This window comes from Melospiza georgiana, chromosome 2 (assembly GCF_028018845.1).
Source record: "Melospiza georgiana isolate bMelGeo1 chromosome 2, bMelGeo1.pri, whole genome shotgun sequence".
NCBI classification, from domain to species: domain Eukaryota; kingdom Metazoa; phylum Chordata; class Aves; order Passeriformes; family Passerellidae; genus Melospiza; species Melospiza georgiana.
The window spans coordinates 58,241,629-58,261,929 of NC_080431.1; the positions used below are offsets into that span (position 1 = coordinate 58,241,629).

At 43.5% G+C, this 20,301-nt stretch overlaps 2 protein-coding genes across 6 annotated transcripts in view; one reads left to right on the forward strand and one right to left on the reverse strand.

The window, feature by feature from the left end:
- Positions 1-20,301, reverse strand: part of NBEA (neurobeachin) — a 452,410-nt gene that overhangs the window by 132,242 nt on the left and 299,867 nt on the right. For all 5 annotated transcript variants that reach the window (XM_058019299.1, XM_058019300.1, XM_058019298.1 and 2 more), the window contains one exon: positions 15,947-16,083. In XM_058019299.1, coding sequence (XP_057875282.1) covers positions 15,947-16,083 — 137 coding nt within the window. The remainder of the gene's footprint in view (positions 1-15,946; positions 16,084-20,301) is intronic.
- On the forward strand, positions 12,163-13,365 carry MAB21L1 (mab-21 like 1). Its single transcript, XM_058019303.1, has one exon. It carries the CDS (start codon positions 12,163-12,165, stop codon positions 13,240-13,242), a length of 1,080 nt encoding a protein of 359 aa, XP_057875286.1. The 3' UTR covers positions 13,243-13,365.

Consider the following 20,301-nt stretch of genomic DNA (forward strand, 5'->3'; position numbering starts at 1 on the left):
ACCCTGGCAAAAAAAATGTATGAATACTTCTTTTATAGTAGATGAGTCCCACTAATATCAGTGGATTTACTTGCCTGAGAGCCTGGTAAGTCGAGATAAATTAGGGGGAGAATGATAGATCTAAGCTTAAATAAAGGTTGACACCCAGGCTTCAGTAATGGATTTTTGTTGTTGTTGCTTTATGATACCTGCAAAGCTACAAGGTATTTTCTTCTAACTTTTAAATCCATCTCTCCACAAAATATTCCCACCTATCAAAACTCAGATTGCATAATAAAATCTACTTTGCTAAATGTATGAAGGGAACCTAACCTTAACTTACGGGGTTTAGAGAAACTCCAAGCCATTTAACAGCAGTACATCTAAATGGGTTACTGCAAGTCTGGAAAGAGTAAATGACTAAACAGGAGCCATAAAAAAGCCAATATCCCTAAAGTTACAGATCCCATTTATAATTTCAATCTGACTCTATATTTTTTACCAGATGTAGCCAGCCAATATCTTTGTAATTAATCTGTGGTACACTGAATAGCAAATATTCTCTGATGGACTCAATGCCACATGCTCCCATACATGTCCAAAGTGGAGGGCACAATATACCATTTTACAGAACTCTCAGGAATCAGACAGGAGCAGAATAAATCACTCTGTGAACAAGCTGTGTACCAGGCTTCATTAGTTATAATTACCCCCAAAATATGCTCAGCAGAACGCACACGTGTCATCTGGGAGTGACACACAATAGAGTGGGCAACTTATAAACTCCTCCAAGCACAGAAAGAGTCCATAAAACAACTGGCTTGTGCATTTGGATTCATGTGATAACACCTCCTATTGCATAAGCCACCAGATGACACAGATGGGGCAAATCCAAACAAGGAACATTTCTTTTGTATAGGCATTGGACTTCATTTGATGCCTATTCAACCAGCAAGCTGAGAAAGCTGAGGATGAATCACTAGATCTTTGTCTTTTTCATTTCCCAGACTGTGCTACACTTGCTAAAAATAATAAAATGTATAGTTTTAAATACTTTGAACATAATGACTTACAGAAAAGAAACACAGTGCAACAAAACAAGACAGGATGTTAAATTTAACATACTTAGACAAAAACAAACACTTGACTCCAAAGTTCAAGACAAAATATTTCTAATATAATATTAACCAGCATCTCCCTTTCACACATCATATTACCAAAAGAGGTTAAGTGCTGACTGAAGGTCTTTGAGGACACCCATATCAACAATCAAATCCATTATTTTCTGGAGAAAGTAATATTAATTAATATTATGTTATTAATCAGATTACCTTTCCTTTAATGACTACTGAACCAAACACATTGTAATTATTGCAATTGATCTCAACTTTCTCTGTAAATTTGTACATTTTTTTCTTCCTCCCATACTTTCTGCAAATCATATTAAGTTTTTTTGTCTGGGATATTCCTCCTATTCTCTTTCCATCCATATAGCATAATGCTCCTGGTCATCTCATTAAAAGTCTTTCCACATCTTTTCTGTAGTTTTCTATTATTGCCTACTGCTGTGGAGATGTGTTCCTGAAAATACTGGTGTAAGTACTTGTTTACTGCAATGAAAATAGGCTCTATCTCAAAGGGAAACTGATATTCATATGCAGTTCACTGCACAGACAGATTTAATGGCAAATATAATATTCTAGTTAAACATGCTCATATATGTCAGCATTTTAATATAAACATGGAAATATATATTGCTTGGATGTTACATGTGTAGGATAGTGCATGTGTACACATACTGACATGACTGTGCTTACGTGCCTATGCCTATTCACTTTTGTATTCAAGTGTATAAACACATGGAAATAGACTCACAGAAAAACATGGACAGATGTATGTGCACACACTCAAAAAGTACCCTGCACCTTTGGGTGGCATATTCAGCGCTTGTACTGTGTTACATTTCTGGCTTGCTGTAAAGAACTATGTAAAATCTCCACATCTGTTAGCTACTTTCAAGACAACTCAGGAAGCAACTCCAAACCTCTGACTGTAGAATATATTTAAATTAGCAATATTAACCACGTGACACTGAGTTCTGTGAAACCACTCCTACCCACAAAATAGACACCCAGTTATTTTTACAGAGTGGAATCTAGCTGAAGTTCACAGACTTAGAGTGGTAACATGAACTGCCACAGACAGAGCTGAGTATATCCACAATACCTAAGATCAATTAAGGTCTATTACAAATAGCATCCATTAACCTGTGATCTGTCAGATCTGTGCATCAGTAACACTGTGTGGATGTAAGCAAGGACAGAATTTGTCCCACTTGGCCCCATTTCTGTGTAGTGCAACCGAGAGGTCAGCTTCAGCATTCCTGCATTCAATGCCAGCAAACTCCACAGAGTGCTCACAGGCAGAGAGGCAGCAATTTCCTATTTTTAAAAGATCAGAGAAGCAAAAACGATTTGTGAATATGAGTGCTATGGTATTATTTGAAGTCACTGCCTTCTTATCATTTTTTCCCCTTTTTAAAGAAACAGATATTGAAACTATCCCAGCTAATAATTTCATTCTGACACTTGAGTTTAAAAGGTTAAGTTACTATCTGAAGAAAGGTAATCTGACTGCCTTTCATAGCAGCCTGCAAGCTCTGCAATCTGCATAGAGAGGGGCATTTGTCATCATTAGCTGAGCAGTGACAGCTGGCACCTAGGGTGTCCCAGATTTAAGAAGTGGCAAAGGCACTCTTTTGCCTTAAGTTGCCATCAAGTATAGCATGTTTCATAAGGAGCAATATTTTCTTATTATTATAGAGCATGAAATAACAGCAGTGAATGCATCTGTATTTTTTTCATCATGGAGAACTGGCTGATATACAATTAGCAGTTGCCTTCAGACAGCAAGACACCAGGTTTATTCTGTGAGCAAATATCCAATTCATGTCACTTGAAAATAACTACAATTGGCTTAAAATGAGGGCAGTATATTTTTTTCAGAGATATTTCAGACTGATTGATTCGTAGATTTTATTCATGGACATGACAAATAGTGAATAAAACACAGTTTTTAACTACAGGTATAGTACTGTCACTCCAAGCTGGGAGTGCCTAATTGCTTAAAACAGACAGGTTATTGGATATAGGGAAAAAAATAGTCCTACACTGGCATACAAGCTAATGCAGTATATTAATGCTCTGAAAGAATACCTGATGGAGCACTATTTTAATAGCAGCTTTAGAAACTTAAAGTATATTCTCATAGCATATTTAATAACTAAATTTGATTAAATACTTTTTTTTTCGAAACAGTTCCACAAAATTTTGCAAATGTATTCATATTTAAGTGAGTATTTAATAAATGGAATGGGCTAGAAGTCCATGAAAAAAGTTTTTTTTCATACCACCATCAATAATTCAATCTATGGAAGGTTGAATAAATGGTTTATAAACATTAAGAGATCCTGACTTGGTTGTTTCCACAAAAACAAAATACAAAGCTAAAAATTAATATACCTTGACATGAAACAAACAAACAAACAAACCCTACCAAAACAACCAACTAACACAAACTAAATAAAATTTAAAAAACAAAGATGAAAAAACTTTCATTTCTCCACAGTCTCTCAAGTTTGGAAACATAATCCATAATGCTAGATGTTGCATTATTATGTAAAATAGTTTTTCACAAATAAAACTAATTTTTGTGTTAATGTAAAATCTATGCAAATACATGCAGTCATTTATCAGGGAAGCTGACAAGCATTCCATATTGGAGAGGGAAAATGAAACTGCCTCAAGAATAGAGGCAATTAATTATTTCTGTATTTTCTCTTCCTCTGTCTTGAGGCACAGAAGTTATCCATCCAGTTAAAACAGCAAATGAAATAAAGAGGTTTTTTTTTTATTTAAACACATATGGCTTTTGCCTGCAATACTGATCACCACAAGGTCTACAGATGCCCGTGGCTAAATTGTACACTGGCAGATGCACACAAGGGAAAACTGTGTTAATGCAGCGTGGTGAACAAAACAAATGAAGAACTGAATTTTGGGGGGTGGGGATAGAGAGGACTTTTTTACCATGTTGAGATACAGTTTGCCTACAAAGGGTGGATTAGGTTAGCCATAGATTTAGCCTAAAAAGTTTCTTTTCATCCCCTATGTCAAAAATCTGAATATACATACAGAAGAAAACATTCATGTAGATGCTTGCAGTTTTCTAATGTACAGATTATAAATAATGGCCTTGCAAAGATAAATGATTATATTATTTCATCTTTACAATTAAGGACTAATAATACATAATGAATGTACTCACAGAATATAATGAGAAAACTGTTGTCCAACATACTTGCTGTCATTTTTTACCTCTTTAAAGAAGCAATGTCTTGAAGTGTAGGTGAAAATGGCAAGCATTACGGCATAGCCTAGCATATGCCATATACTCATCTGTGCTTCAGAGGGCTAGTAAGAATTCTGCACTAATTAATTGTTCCTTTTGATAAAGTTATTTAAAAAAAAAAAAGTGAAAATTGAACCCAGTTTATTCCTGGAAATAATTTGCAGAGGAAAACAAGAAATAGAATTGGCAAAATATTTACTGAAAATAAGATAGAACCATGTTGATCACAGTAATTTCTCCCTCGGTAGGCCTGTACAGACTGCATTACCCCATTAAAATCAGTATTGATCTTAAAAAAAAAGTAAAAACCCCACAATTTTTCCCCTGAAAAGTTTCCCTTAATTTTACAAAATAATTATTTTGTATCAAGTAAACCAGAAAATAAATAAGATTCATAAATGCGAAGTCATAAAGGTATCGATCTCCTTGCCTCATCTAAAACTAAGAAGTCTTAAGAGACAGCACTGTCACTACCCTAACAGCTACACTGTAAATTTTTATCTTCTTTTCAACAGCACTAATATATTATAAATGATAACTTTCTAAAAGGCAAACTCTATTTCAAATATCAAGAAAAATTGATAGTAATATTCTTTTCAGATAAGCAGATATTTCCACAAGCTAATATTTCTCTTTCAATAGTTTGATTGGGTATTTATGAAACTACAAGACTACATGTTATTTCTATAGCCTTTCTCATTTCAGGGATATCAGCACTATGCCACAAAGGATCTACTTCTTTATATTCTGTCCTAGAGCTAGCCTAAAAGCTGGCAGGGAAAAGTAGGAAGGACAGTAGGTGATGTAGGTTAAATTTTCAAATTCAAGTAAGAAGGCAACTGGAGTGATTTGCTGCCCTTAATAGGAGGCTCACATTTCCCCTAGATAAAATATTGTGTTCTACAATGACAATGTTCCACCAGTAAAAAAAAAATAAAAGTTCAGAGTGGTGGTGGGAATATATTTTAAAGGCCAAAAGATCTAAGTATCATATTTTTCCTGAGAAGATCTCACCTCTTCTTCCTTAAATAATAAGTTGGTTGACATGTTTCTATTACAGTTATAGTTAGGATATTTTTAGGAGCAATAAGTATTCTTAGCGAGTAGATTGCTTTTATTTAAGACTGCTAAAATACTCATTAGCTTTAGGGAGTTTAGAAATAGTCCTGAATATGTGAAAGTAGATGAAAAAACAGATATTCTGAAAGCATAATCATTCATCTGTTTCTCTGAATAACCTCACCCTCCTCAGAAGGGCTTTAGAGTGTACTGGAAGGGGGGGGGGGCATTTTTGTGAGATTATGTTGTTAAAATATGGACAAACCAGCAATGTCCTTTCTCAAGAAGACATTTTAACACAATGGCTAAAGCACAATGAAATTAATAGGGAAGTGCTGCTTGACAGAAGTGTAGATATTTGAGCCAAAAATATATTTCCTCACCAACACATGCATTTGATGCATTAGATATTTTAGAGGCTCACTGTATCTCATCCTCTTCAAATGTTAACCTCCAAGCGTTCTGGCCCTGATCCTGCCCATGATGTCACTGGTGCTTTTAGGCTCACAGAGAAGTGCATGGGCAGTTATTTGCAGGATCAGGGCCTTCATAAGGTTCAACGAAACATATTAATCACTTACAACCAACTCACTCAACTCCTCCCTTCACTGTTATTTGGAAAGAAAATATTGGAGAGCTATACACTACATTCAAACTAGAAGTCTGCATTGAATGAAATATGTTAGGTATGTCCATCCATAGCTAAATCAAGATGAAATGAGTTCCACAGGTAATTTACCATACTTGTGTAATTGCAAAGAGATAGGGCAAATTTCATTTTGATTTGGAGGGACATAAGATGCCCAAAGTGTTGGCAGCATGAAAATTAGTAATAAATACATTATATCATCAAATGTATACAAAAAAATTGTGCTTATTTATAACTTCCTATTGGCCAATGTTCAAATGTGTTAAGCAATGTATTCTGCTAATTTCAGTATCTTCAGCAGCTACTGATGGGATGATGTAGTTTAGTTTGATAAGTCAGTATGAAACCAGCTTACAGAAAAACACCAGCCACAAAAGTAAGCATGTTGAAGACATACCACCCTCCCATTTTGACTGGGCTAATAAGATGCTGAGCTGGCCCTAAGACATAGCATATTGTGTGATGCCATAATTTATATAATGATGTATTTCAAATGCTCCCATACTTCAATTTCAACTTACATTTTCTAACACTCTAGTCCTCTCTGGTATTCCAGGGCTAAAGTTACTGAGGGGAAAGATTAGTTTAGACATGAAGTCTTCAGAAGCTGCTCATCCAACACATACAGCTTTATCTTCAAGGGCAACGTTCAATATTTTCAGCCACTTAATCATATACAGCAATAGGAAGTAAATGAGAGTTCTGCAGTGTTGGATGGCCCACTACAAATGTAGTAGATTAAAAAGCACTAATCCCCACTGATTCCACACTCCTCTAGCAGTTCAGCAAAAAAAGAACATTCTCCAAGCTAGAGATCTTAAAAAAACCCAAAACAAACCCAATGTTGGACTACTTAAATAAAATGCTTTACTATAAGGAATGTCTGGATTTGGAGAAGCTGACGGATAAGTGAACCAAATGAATAATTCAATGCATTTTTTTTCCTGCTTACATGTTTCTTCAGTTCCAGCCAAAATCACAGTTGTGCAAGCTCTGTGTTTACTTTTGAGACACAACATTTTAGAGAAAACAAATCAATTACTGTTTTTTCCCTTAACAGATTGCAGATTAGAGGAATTTAAAGCATTAACAGTTCATCTGCATGACCTAGGATGACCAAGTCCAACAGTAATGCAAATTCTCATGTTTTTCTTTAATTTTTAATAGAAAGCAAATACATACACATTAAGTCTAACACTAATGAATGCCAATTGTGTACTGTAAAAAGGACTATGTCATAATTTCTAAAAAAAAAAATTTAAAAATTTGCAGAGAACTGTTCACAACAGAGGAAAAATGCTTGTGTACCAAAAGATGCAGAACTTGATACCCACAAGTCTTAGCAATGAAGTGTATAAATCTATTAAAATTGAAAGATTGCAAACATTATAGTAACTTACATCTGAACTTTTCATTTGTTCCTAAATTTTGAAAATGGAGGTAAAAAGTAAACTACAAAATAAGAACACAGAAAATTGAAGGTACCGTCAACTTCTATCACACACACAAAAAGATGCTGCCTATTTTATAAAATGTGACACATATAGCAAACCCAGCACAAATATCTGTCTTTAGTTTTCTTACTTGAAAAAAAAAAGTGAATTTATTGTTGCTGGCAGGATGATATGGATGAAATAACCAGGAAGAACTGAGGGGGGAAGGGGAGAAAGAAGAGCCAAGAAATCAGATACATTCAATGAGCCTTCAAACTTACTTCAGCAGTAGGGATAAATAATTTAATCAACTCAGCTTCATTCTTTTTCTTCCTACCTCCCTAGTGCAATTGGCAGATATTAAAAAATAAAACTTTAAAATTCATGAGCAGTTGTGTGTGGAAGAACTATCACTATATAATAAGAAATATAAAGTGATATCCATGCAAGCCCTTTGTGTAGATATGCATCTGCAAGTGCTTTTTAACTCACACTTTTCACCATATGAAAAATAAATTATTGGTTAAATTTATATGTATGGCAACTTTTTTTTTCTTTTCTTTTTTTTTTCCCTAAATTACAATTTGGGGATGTGGGCAAATACAGATTTTCAACAACATTTGGTTTTTTGGCTAACATGAGCACTATAGGCAATGTAGTTTGAAAGACTTGATATAACAAGCAGAGTTCAACAAATATTGTTATAGTACCCCCTAATTAAGGGAAATATTTGGAAAACAGCAGTTTGGTAAAAGTCATCAATATCATATGGCACCATTATCAGGACAAATGATCAATCATCATTTTAATTAGGTGACTTTAATCCCGATTTTCCAAAACAACTTAATACTCAATAAACTCAGTAGAAATAAAATTCATTGCTGAAAAAGTGTTCCTTTTGTAGTTTACCAAGGATGCATTAATAACTACGAGAAAAATTAACTCAAGTGTTCAAAGCTTTGAAAAATATCTATATTTTTATATCATATGTAGTCATATAGATAATAATTTTCGACATCTAAACCAGACTGACTTCTTGTCATGGTAAACGATAGGGTCACTTCACTTCACCAGTCACATTTCAGTGGTGTCTGTGATGCCTAAACATACATATTTTTAAACTATTAAATGTTTGGTGTGTGAAACGAAATGATGGAGTGGAGTTAACAGAGATCTTCAGTGTTAAACGTCACCTAATCAAGCCTAAATCTAATATTTCTCATAGCAATCGAGATACAATGAATACGTATAACCTTGCATCACTTGGTATCATAGCTTAATCTTAGCACTACACATTGAAAACTCTGATTTAGTATCTAAGACGTAATTTTTGCTTAAATTAATTTTGCCACGTCATGAATGTTATGACTTCTGACAGCTTAAAGGTACGACCTCTCCACTTTTGCCTTTGGCAGCTGGAATTGCCAAGTTAAAACCTAGGGGGCAAAAATAAGCAAAACCTGGCCCGGAACATCGCCACCGCTAACGTGCGGCTCTGAGGTTCCCGCATCCCTGGGAGGTTGAGGGGTGCCCCCACCGCAGGAAAGGGCTGTTCCCTCGGCGGAAAGGGAAGAAGGGACAACCTTTTGTCCGCCCGCTGTAACTTTCGGTTTTACCCGGCGCTGCTCTGTGACCCTGTGGGAAGGGGGCTCTTTGACATTTCCATCCCAAAGAAGCCGCCCCCGCTACAGCAGCGCCGGCGGTGTCGAGACGGACGGCCCCGGGAGCAGCGGCCGCCGCCCGGGGCGGGAACCGGGGCCGGACTGGGGCCGCCGCGGGCCTTCCCCCGCACCAGCCGGTCCCCGGGACCCGCCTGCCGGAGCTGGTCCCGACTTGAGCGCTTTTCCTTCCTGTGCACAGCCCAGCCGTGCCCTGCTGCGGCCAAGGCCGCCCCGGGTCTGAGGGCACGGCGCGACCGGCATCGCCCCGGGCCCGAGGGGCGGGCTGGGTCGTGCCGGGCCCCATCCTGGGGCAGCGGGGCGGGATGTGCCGGGCCCGAGAGGTGCCTCCCCTTCCCCGCCCGCCGCCGGGGCCGGTGGCGATGCCGCCGAGCCGGCTCTGCGTGCGCCGGCCCCCGCGGAAGCGGGAAGAGGGAAGAGGGCAGAGGGCCGACCTTCGCCCCCGCCGCAGAGCAGGTTGCCCGTGCAGCCGGGGACAGCCGCCGGTAGGAGCGGCGGGGAGGCGCCCGCCCGTGCCCTCGGAGCCAGCCCGAGCGCCTGGAAGCGCCTGCTCCGGGAAGGCTGGGGCGGCCGGCCCCCGAGCCCGCAGCGCCGCGGCCGCGCACGCCACCGCCCCGCGGGGGAGGAGGGAGGGAGAGAGGGAGGGAGGCGGCAGCCCCGGGCCGGCGCGGGGACGGCGGCAGCGCTCCTCGGCGGCGGCTCGGCCGGCACCGGCACCGGCAGCTCTGCGCCGCTGCCGCCGCCGGTCCCAGCGCGGCCGGGGGGAGGCACGCGTGTCCCGGCCGGTAAACTGAGCGGAGGAGGGAGAAAGCCCGGGAGGAAACTGCCTCCTCTCCGCCCCATAGAGCCAGAAAGTGATCTCCCTTCTCCCGGCTGCGGCCGAGAAGAGGTAAGCTGCTCCGGGACCACCGGTCACCTGCAGTTTTTCAGCGACAGCACCAGCCCTGCTCAACTCATGAGCAGGAAAGGATTCCGGTCGGCTTCCTCCTCGGGAGCGGCACAGGAACAGCCATATAACCGCTAGACCGAGGGAGCCAAGCGCACGGTCACAAATTCTCCGCTATGTGCAATAAAGTTGGTCGCATTCGTACGCTGAATAAATGTCGTGAAATGTTCTTTGTGGTATGACTTCTCCTCAGCGACTGATATGCCCGTGACAGTTACTTTAGGCAAAGGTAATGGGTCAGTAGTTTAAAGATTCCAAGCGATCAAAAGCTTTGGTGTTTTGTTTCTCATTCATATATATATATATATATAATTTAGGGCTGTCTTGAAGTGAAGCTCAGTAAATGCTGTGAAGCAGAAGAGCTTACCAGTAACTCCAGCTTATTTGCAAATAAATGTCCCGATTACCAACACTTAAAGTACCGAGGCGAAATTTGCTAATTACACATCACACAGGCGAAACCCCAAACTGTCAGACAAGCAAGCCAGCATGTTTGCAGTCGCTAGCGTGCCTCCCGTGTGCACATTTACTAAGCGCAGCTGGCTAGCACAGCTCGCTGTACGATAAATCCTCCAGGTTTGAAATTAATAGGTACTTATAGTGCGTCTCGAAAAGCAGCCGAACATCCACTCCTCACAACATATCGGAGAGCAATACAGAGTATAAAAACGACGCTAAGAATTGGCAAAGGAGATTTACCGTCTGTATCTGCTACTTGATTTTTGGAAGGAACGTGAAAAAGACCTGACAGATATGTTTAGCGATTGATTCTCCCTTCATAAGGTACAAATACAAAAAGCAAGGCAGAGACAATGCCGAAATGCATTAAACCTCAAAATCGATTAGAGCCCGTCAGAAGATCCTTTAAAACAATACAAATCGTGGACTTCTGAGCAATATTTTATTCCAAAGAACACTAAATTTGCCGTGAATCCGCTGCCTTGTTCACTGGCCGGTTCACGAGAGAAAAAAAAAAAAATCCAAACCTACTTCTTACTTGCAGTTACAGACAACTATCGGGAGGAAAAGGACAGCGTGATGTGACGCCGAGAGGGGTTAATGAATTTACGCCTGTGCCCCTGCCGGAGCGAGCCCGGTCTGTAGCTCCCTAGTTGATGGATGCCCATTAATACACCTGCATTCACGTCCCGGCCATGAGGAGGCACGCAGGGATTCAGTACGGAGCGGCACAGTTTTGCCAAGTCCTCTCGAAACGTCAATACCCTTCAAGTTACACCCAAAGGAGAGCGATTTCTCTTGATTTCCGAGTGTACAGAGGACCGGGGCGGCTTTCTAGCCGGTAACCTTCTACCTTCCTATATGTGCCTGCGTGTGCGTGTGTGCGTGTGGCTGTGTATACATATCTATCTCCTAGAGAGGGATTAATTAGCCGGGTTCGAGCTGAAAGAGGCTGCAGTGACGAGCCCAGTGGCGATTGGCCGCCCGCCTGCCTGGCCCTGCCTTTATAATTTCCACACGAGTGCATCTGGGCTCTTATACAAACCAACAGCCAGCTTCTTCTGACATACACACACGGCACTTTTTTCCACCATCTGATTAACCGCCCTGCACACACACGGTGATTACTACGGGAAAACATAAATAAATACGAAGAGGTTTTATTATTTTGACTACTGGAACCCTCGCTGTGTCTCAGTGCAACTTTTGTTTTTTCTTGCTGCTGGGAAAGGTGCTGCTCTCGATGCTTTCCTCTCACTCACGGACCCTTTAAAAAAAGGGGAAGGAAAAATATCGCCCCCTCCAGTCCCCCTCCCGCTCCCCCTCCCTTCACCCCCCCGCCACACACACTTCAAGACGGCTGATCTAAAAAAGCAGGAAGAGAGCATCTGAGGAGCAGCAGCCCCGGCGCATTTTGAAAAACATTTGTTACATTTCAGAGTGCGGCAGCCTGTTTCTCCTCTGAAGTTGGCTCCAGCCATAGCAGCCGCATTGGATCCCACAGCCTATTGCGAGACTCCGGTATACAATCCGGATCTCTGCCCCAACATGATCGCGGCCCAGGCCAAGCTGGTGTATCATTTGAATAAATACTACAATGAGAAATGCCAAGCCAGGAAAGCTGCAATCGCCAAAACGATCCGAGAAGTCTGCAAAGTGGTGTCGGACGTGCTGAAGGAGGTGGAGGTGCAGGAGCCTCGCTTCATCAGTTCCTTGAACGAGATGGACAATCGCTACGAGGGGCTGGAAGTCATCTCCCCCACGGAGTTTGAAGTCGTGCTGTATCTGAACCAAATGGGGGTTTTCAACTTCGTGGACGACGGCTCCTTGCCGGGCTGCGCTGTGTTAAAGTTAAGCGACGGGCGCAAGAGGAGCATGTCCCTCTGGGTGGAGTTCATCACGGCGTCTGGCTACCTCTCCGCTCGCAAAATCCGGTCCAGATTCCAGACTCTGGTGGCTCAAGCCGTGGATAAGTGCAGTTACAGAGACGTGGTAAAGATGGTGGCGGACACCAGCGAGGTGAAGCTGAGGATCAGGGATCGGTACGTCGTGCAGATCACCCCCGCGTTCAAGTGCACGGGGATCTGGCCGCGGAGTGCTGCGCACTGGCCGCTTCCCCACATCCCCTGGCCGGGACCCAACCGGGTGGCGGAGGTCAAGGCGGAAGGCTTCAACCTCTTGTCCAAGGAGTGCCACTCTCTGGCCGGCAAGCAGAGCTCGGCCGAGAGCGATGCCTGGGTGCTGCAGTTCGCGGAAGCTGAGAACAGACTGCAGATGGGCGGCTGCAGGAAGAAATGCCTCTCCATCCTCAAAACCTTACGGGACCGTCACCTGGAGCTGCCGGGCCAGCCCCTGAATAATTATCACATGAAGACTCTGGTTTCCTACGAATGCGAAAAGCATCCCCGCGAATCGGACTGGGACGAGTCGTGCCTGGGGGACCGGCTCAACGGGATTTTACTGCAGCTCATCTCGTGCCTCCAGTGCAGGAGGTGCCCGCACTACTTCTTGCCCAACTTAGACCTCTTTCAGGGCAAACCTCACTCGGCCCTGGAAAACGCGGCCAAACAAACGTGGCGACTGGCTAGGGAAATACTAACCAACCCGAAAAGTTTGGAGAAACTTTAGAGGGTAACTATAAAACCGGGCTGACCGATAAATCTGCTAATTTCCCGATGAAGTTTAAGATGCCTGTTTGAAAAGTCATATATTTCCACTTGACAATGCAAATAATATTCTCTTTTAAAAAGGAATATAGCTTAGGCTCTTCACAAAGAAAAGCAAATGAGAACAGCAAGCATCGTTCCTCTTCGTCACAGTTTTGCAGTTCCCCGTGGGGGAAAAACAAAAAGAAAGAAAGAAAAAAAAAAAAAAAAAGAAAGAAAGAAAAAAAATGAAAGTGTGTTACCTGGAAATGAAAATTGGCCGTAATTTGATTGTGACCATTCTGCCTAAAAACGGTACCAACGGATTATAACAAAACCCCGTATTTTTATGTAAACCTTCTGTGAGTAAAAGCTATTTGGATATGCCACCTGAACAAACCCTAATGTACCTTTTAATTTGTATCAAATATTGTGATCTCACATTGTCTTTGAAATTGTGGATGTTGGTGTTTTGTGATTTGGTGAACAGAAGTTAAATTGCCATTTTGGATACTTCAAGGACATTTTCTGCTAAAAAGAAGATACCATTTAAAAAGGTAGATTTTATCACGGTACTTTTGTTAATTGTCTTTTGAAGTGTCTGAACTTAACAAGTTTACATTTTTCGTTTCATATATATTGCTTGTTCTATTTCTAACATTCCATAAATATACTTGAAATGTTATTTAAATATATTCAAAAGAAATTTGGATTCTGCTTATATAATAACGCTTGAATATTGGAATTATATATTTGAAAATGCACTTGAAATACACTGGATAATTACTTTTTGTGATTTAGATTTTAATTTCTGTTGCTGATTTATTTAATTACAAGCTAATAAATGAAGTAAAATGCATATGGGTAAGCGTTTCAATATCGGATCAAGTTTTTCACTTGAAAAACAAGAGGCAGCTATGTTTTGCGGATTTTTCCTTTCTGTGGATAGTTGCTTAGGTCCTGTAAAGCAGAAAACTTAAGGGCAGAGCCCTGACTTGGCATTTGGAATAGTTTTGTAGAATAGGGAAATATTGGTTGTACAAGCATATTGGAATTTAGCTCCAGATCACCATCAGCAGCTGTCAGACACCAGCGTACTTATTAATACAGTTACACTTTTTCAGCCGTCAGGAAAGAAGTCTGTTTTGAAGGGTTTATTATACGGTGCTGTTGTGTTTCTGCTGGCTTTTGAACAAAGCCGAGGAAACACAAGGTATCTGTGAAGCAGTGTTTTTTGCAAGCAGTGATCCTGATACAACTAGCAATTTGGTGCAGGTACTAATAAAGCAGAAAATAAAATTTATAGGTGAGAGCCAGCACCAATAAAGTGAACAACAATATTACTTCTGACCTACAAATCGGTTACGAATGTGATAAGATTGCCAGCTCCACTCCCAGAAATCAAGCCCCTCAGCTCCCAGGGCATTCAGAGGGAATAACATGTGTGTGCTTACAAAACTGCACGCAATCCAAAGCCGCCCGTCTGCACCGCACTGCCTGGTCCCTCTCAGGGTGCATTTCTTTAAAATGGCTTTTAAACCAAAACGCAAATTAACAACGCGGATTTTGACTAGGATCCTAATAGTCAACAAGTGCTGAAAGAGGCCGATCTCCTGTGTGACACCCACTAGCAGCTATTTCCAGTGGGTGCACTTCAGCAAAACTGTTATACCCAGAGATTCTGACAGAAACTTTTTACCCCGGCACTGCGAAGAAAGTTCCGAATTTGACAAATTATTCACCCAAGAGAAATCACTTCATTGCAAACATATTCAGACGAGGAGTTTTCTTGGAAACTATTTATAATATTTCTGCATTTAAAAACCCCAACCCCAAGGTCTTTGTAAAAGTACCTCTCCTATTTCCTCTCTTCCAACATTTCCAACAATAGCAAAGGAATAAAGCAAGAGCGATAGGAATAAAAAGACACGCAGAGGAGAGGAGCGCCCTGTCGGACACGTCCCTTCTGTCCGCCCCTCCTGCCCCGCGTGGCATCCCCCGCGCCGCTCCCGCGGGGACAAAGCCACGCAAAGGTTTCCGCTCAAGTCACGCACCCCTCCCCGCTCGGTGCGGCTCCGCTGGAGATTTTCACGGAAGGGAGGGGGAAGTGGGGCGGCGCTGGGGAATTCGTAGTAGTAAATGACTTCAGAAAAAAAAACATAGCTTTCCCAGGAACCAACTCCTCGGTACATGTCTGTTCCCCCCTCCCCCATTTTCTTTTCTCCCCTAGAAAACAAGCATTAACTTTCATTTCAGCAGTTACAAAGTGTTTAACAAAATGCGCCGTATTTTCTTACGTAGAAACTAACGTTTTTGAAATAACGGGATTCTCCGAGAACCTCGGAAGGCGTAAAACCCTCTGCTGTGTCTCGGGAAGGCTGCGGGCTAGGAGTGCTGCTCCCTCCAGGGATTTCAGAGCAATTGGCTTAACTACTAAATCTGACCACGTTCATACAAAGGCACCGCGAGAAAGGCTGCTGGAAAACGCGTACGCTGCCGTAATAGAGGATTTAACATCATTAATACATTGCGCTTTTTTTCTTTTTTTCTTTTTTTTTTTTTTTTTAATGCAGCGAAAGGCGGCAGACAGGAGCGGAGTTTGGAATGAGGGGGCGGCCCCGGCGCACGTGTGCCGGGATCGGGGACGGGAACCGGGACCGCGCCGCCCGCCCGCACGCCGCACTCACCTTGGGGTCGATCTTCTTGAAGGCCGAGTCATCCTCATCCACCTCGAAGTAGATCTCTGTGGTGGTGATGGAGAGCGTCCCCTTGGCCACCACCACGGGGGCGATGAGCTGTGCCGGCGTGCTGAGCACCACGGGGCCTGCAAGGCAAGGGCAACGGCGTCAGGTTGGAGGCGCCCGGCCGGCCCATCCCGGTGGCCCTTCCCTCGGCCGAGCCAGCGCCCGGCGAGCCCCCTCGTAAACCCAGTTTGTAAACGCCGTGTTCGTTCCCCTCCTGCCCGCGGCCAGCGCTTTGAACTCCGCGGCCGGGGCACAGGCGAGTTTGTGAGCTCCGGGGTTGCGAGATAAATCACAGCAGCGAAATTCAGAGGGGTTAGGGTGAAAAACAGCTGCCTCTTAGAAGAAGGTCCCCTCTCTTTTCATGCCCTTTTGCTCCTCGTTAACGCTATCACTGTTCATGTGCGATAGCGTCCGCTCGTTCCACCCCGCTTGGATCCGGCAGCCCGGGGTCCCCGCGGCGGCCGGGCCGGGCCGGGGGCGCAGCGCAGGGCAGCCCGCAGCCCCTGCCCGCCACACTGACCCTGCGAGCCCTGGGGACATTATTTTTAAGTCCGGATCCAGACCTCAACTCGGACAAGTAACGCCAAATACCAGGGGGTTTTGTTTAGTTGTTTGGGTTTTGGGTTTTTTTCCCTTTTTTCTTCTTTTTTTTTTGTCACCTATTTCAATACCCCATGCACATAAAGGCTGGCATCGTTAAATACATTTACGGCACGATAATTTTTGTTTCAACTCGCTGCCGCTTATCCTTTTAAAATTACTACAACAATACTTCGCTCAAATATATTCCTTAACGAGACGCTTTCACGGGCATTGAAAAGATGGGATGGGGAACACCTATTGTAAAAGGCAGCCTTCTCCACGCAAATTGTTAGATTTTAACTCAGGAAAACAAAAATCAAAACAACCCTTCTTTAATCCAAAAGACAAGAGGATCGCTTTTTCACCGTATTATCTTCAATATCAATGCCATCTTCTGTTAAAGCTGACAGTGGCCGTGCTTAGGAAGCTCACTTGCTTCGAAGAAAATATTATGTATTAAATATTCTTCTAGATTTAACCACGAAAGCCTGTGGGATAATTTGTATATACATACATAAACACACAGAGCCACATACGTGTACAAACACGCATCTGACACCTAAACAATAAAACTCCAGTATTGAGAAGCTGGGTACGCCACCTGACTGATGCGCCTTTTAGAAACTGGCCAACTGACCACCTCAGGAGGCACCAAACAGGGTTCGGCTGTTACACGCAGCTAAAAATGTCCCTGGCAATAAGGGCACCCCTGCTCAGAGGGCAGAGAGCCGTGAGCCTCCCGCTGCCTTCCCGGCCGCTCGCCCCTCCAGCAGCGCCGTGCGGGCGCTGGGGCGGCCGAGCCGGGCCCGGGGCTGCGGCTGCACCGGGGCCAGCGCCTGGGACGCGCCCGCTCCTCCTCCCCCGGCGCTGCCCGCACACTGCACTACCAGCGCTCGCAGGCAGCACTTCAAATTACTCACTTAGCCCAAATTACTCCTGTATCGGCGCATCTAACTGTCATGTTGTTAATGCTTTACTTTACTGTAACACCCAATTTGAGCCCTTATTGCTCAATATTTTGTCATTTACGCTGCAAAATAAATAAAGAGGAAGGCAGGGATTGCTGTGCGTACAGGGGGAAGCTAAAACGCACAGTTTCAGTGACAGCTTTCAGCAGCCCAGCGTGGCGGACGGGATAATATTGATACAAACTCTATTTTCTTTCATTTTATTGTTTTCCATCTCCTAATAAACCGAGGTAGCCTCTTGACCCCAGTCAGCTGATCGGAATCACATGCACCGGGCTTGCCTTGCTGCTCTCCCAGTTTCGCCTCCATCTTCTCTCCCTCCCTTGGCGGTGGGAAAGGAGCCGATCCGAGCCGGGGAAGCCCGGCTGGAGGCTCCAAAGGGCAGGGGGATCGATCCGAAACGCCGCTTTAAAGCCTCATCAATCTTCATCTAGGTTGCTCAAGTAATTACGCCCGATTCTCTTGTACGATTACAAGTGGATTTGGGTTTCTATTCCCCAGGCCCCCTTTCTTTGTGTTTACAGAAGGGGGGTTTGTGCAGCCGGCGGTTCCCTGCCCTGCAGAAGCACTTGCCCTCTCCAGCAGAGCGCCCTAGCCCTCCGCTGTCCCTTGTCGGGCACACTTGGCCCGGCGCAGGGTGATGGGCTCACAGGCCTTTGTGCCGGGAGAAAAGCGCCTTGGAAAGACGCGTCCTGGAAACGACCCGATATTCTATCACTTTAAGGAGGCGTTTGTGGGCTTTGCTGAATCCCAGAAGGAAGAACATCAATTTAATCCAATTACCTCTTTTTCCCTGGTGTTGTGTGGCTAAAATAAAAATAAAGCCACTGCTATTTAATGGCCAAAAGGCCAAACCCTGTAATCTGCCATTCAGGCGGAGACAATGGTGCGCCCCGGTTCGCGGGTGATGTGCCCTGGCGGACGGGAGCAGGGGGCAGAGCTGCAAAAGCAGGGGTGAACGTGGAGGGAAAGGGAACAGTCACTTCTTAGCCCGTTCCTGAAGGCAGGGGAAATCGGGGATTTCTGCCTTTCTGTTCCTCCCGAGAAAAGGCTCCGAGTTCCCTCCCAGACTGGTACCCTGGCATCGCCCTGCATTCTACTCAAATGACACCCTAGATTTGTTGCAAGGTAAACATGTCAGAGATATCACAATGCGACAAGGAATAAGCATTATCGTACCTTCCAGATGAGAAAAGGTTTTCCTGTGTGTTGTTTTTTTTTTTTTTTTTTTTTGTTTGAGGAAAAAAAACGAAAACAGAAACAAACAAACAAACAAAAAAATCCCCACACTAACAAACGAACAAAGAAAAACCCCCAAAAAACCCCATAAAGCAAAATAAATAGCAGTCACATTATGGGATTTCAGGAAAGGTGATGTTCAAACTAAGTTTAAAAATATCTTTACACACTTTTTCTTTTCTTTAAGCACAAAATGAAAAAAAAAAAAATCGGTATTAGCAGTGTTTCATTTTTACACTTGTCCTTTGGAAATCTCCAATTACAACTTGCAATTCCATAGCATGTTTAAGGAGCACTGAGTCTTTTTGTTGTAGCCTTCGGGGAGCAAGCCAGCCACTGAGAGAATACGAAATTAATCCACTACAGCTATAGAGAGAGAGGATTATGTTTTAATCCCCTTTGAGACAGTCTCTGGATTTTAAGGATCCGATATTAAAATGTTTACATAGAGCATAATCAAAATAGCCCAGATTTTCCATATGGCACCGAGCTATCGGGAAGCTCCGGATCTCCTTCCCGAGCCCAATTGATAATCTAATGAAACAAAAGCTGAGCACACCTGAGCCAAGAGCCGCGGGACGGGCTCATTCGCATTCGGGAAGGATAACGAGCCTCGGCTCCAGCCTCCGCCCGGCCCCTCGGCGGTGCCGAGCTGCGCTTTTCCAGGGCATGTAAATATTCATTTCCAGCGCGGCTGCGGCCCCGGAGAAGGGCAGGGCCAGGCCCGGGGAGCGGCACCGCAGCGGCGGCACCGGGGATGCTGCCGCAGGGACCGCGGGCGGCACCGAGGGCGCTCCCCTCCCGCTCCGGGAAAAAGCCAACCTGTGGCTGCCTCGCCTCGCCCAACAAGCCGGCGTTTGTGGAGGGAACCCGTGTCTAGGGCGCTTGTCGCCTCTTGGGACTCTAAGCAAAAGCAGCTCTCTTTAAGGATCGGTTCGTTGCCTCTACCGAACCCCTCCGGAGCTATCGGGGCGAACGCAACAGAGAGGCAGAGACCTACCAGAGAAGTTCTGGCCTTAAAACGAGCCCAGAAATCACTTCAGACACACAGGTCTAGCAATCTGTTCAAATGGTGATTTTTCCCTGTTGCCCGATCCCTGTGGTCAGGGATCCCATGTGATTTACATTTCTAAAATAAACTCTACCACACATCTACCTTTTAAAATAATATTTTCTTTCCAAACGTAAATAATTGTGAAATTAGAAGGTCCCAGTGAATAAAAGCAGAATGTAACTTCCCTGCTCCCCTGCGGAATTTTTGTTAAACACAGACTTCATTCCCTGTTCTTGTAACTTGGCTCTTGTATATTTCAAGTAAAGCTAATCAAGGCAAGTGAAAAGTTCCATTAGGTTTTTAAAAGTTTATCTGCTGATGGAATATCAGTAAAATTACACCTTTTCAGGAAAGCTGCTAAAGAGTAGCATTTTGAACTTATTATTTCAAATATTTTCATTTTCATAAACTGTCATTTTTAGCTGTAAGAGCTAAACACGTGTTACATTCAGGAG

Coding starts and splice junctions, on each gene's coding strand:
- MAB21L1 (XM_058019303.1), top strand. CDS start 12,163: ATGATCGCGGCCCAGGCCAAGCTGGTGTATCATTTGAATAAATACTAC.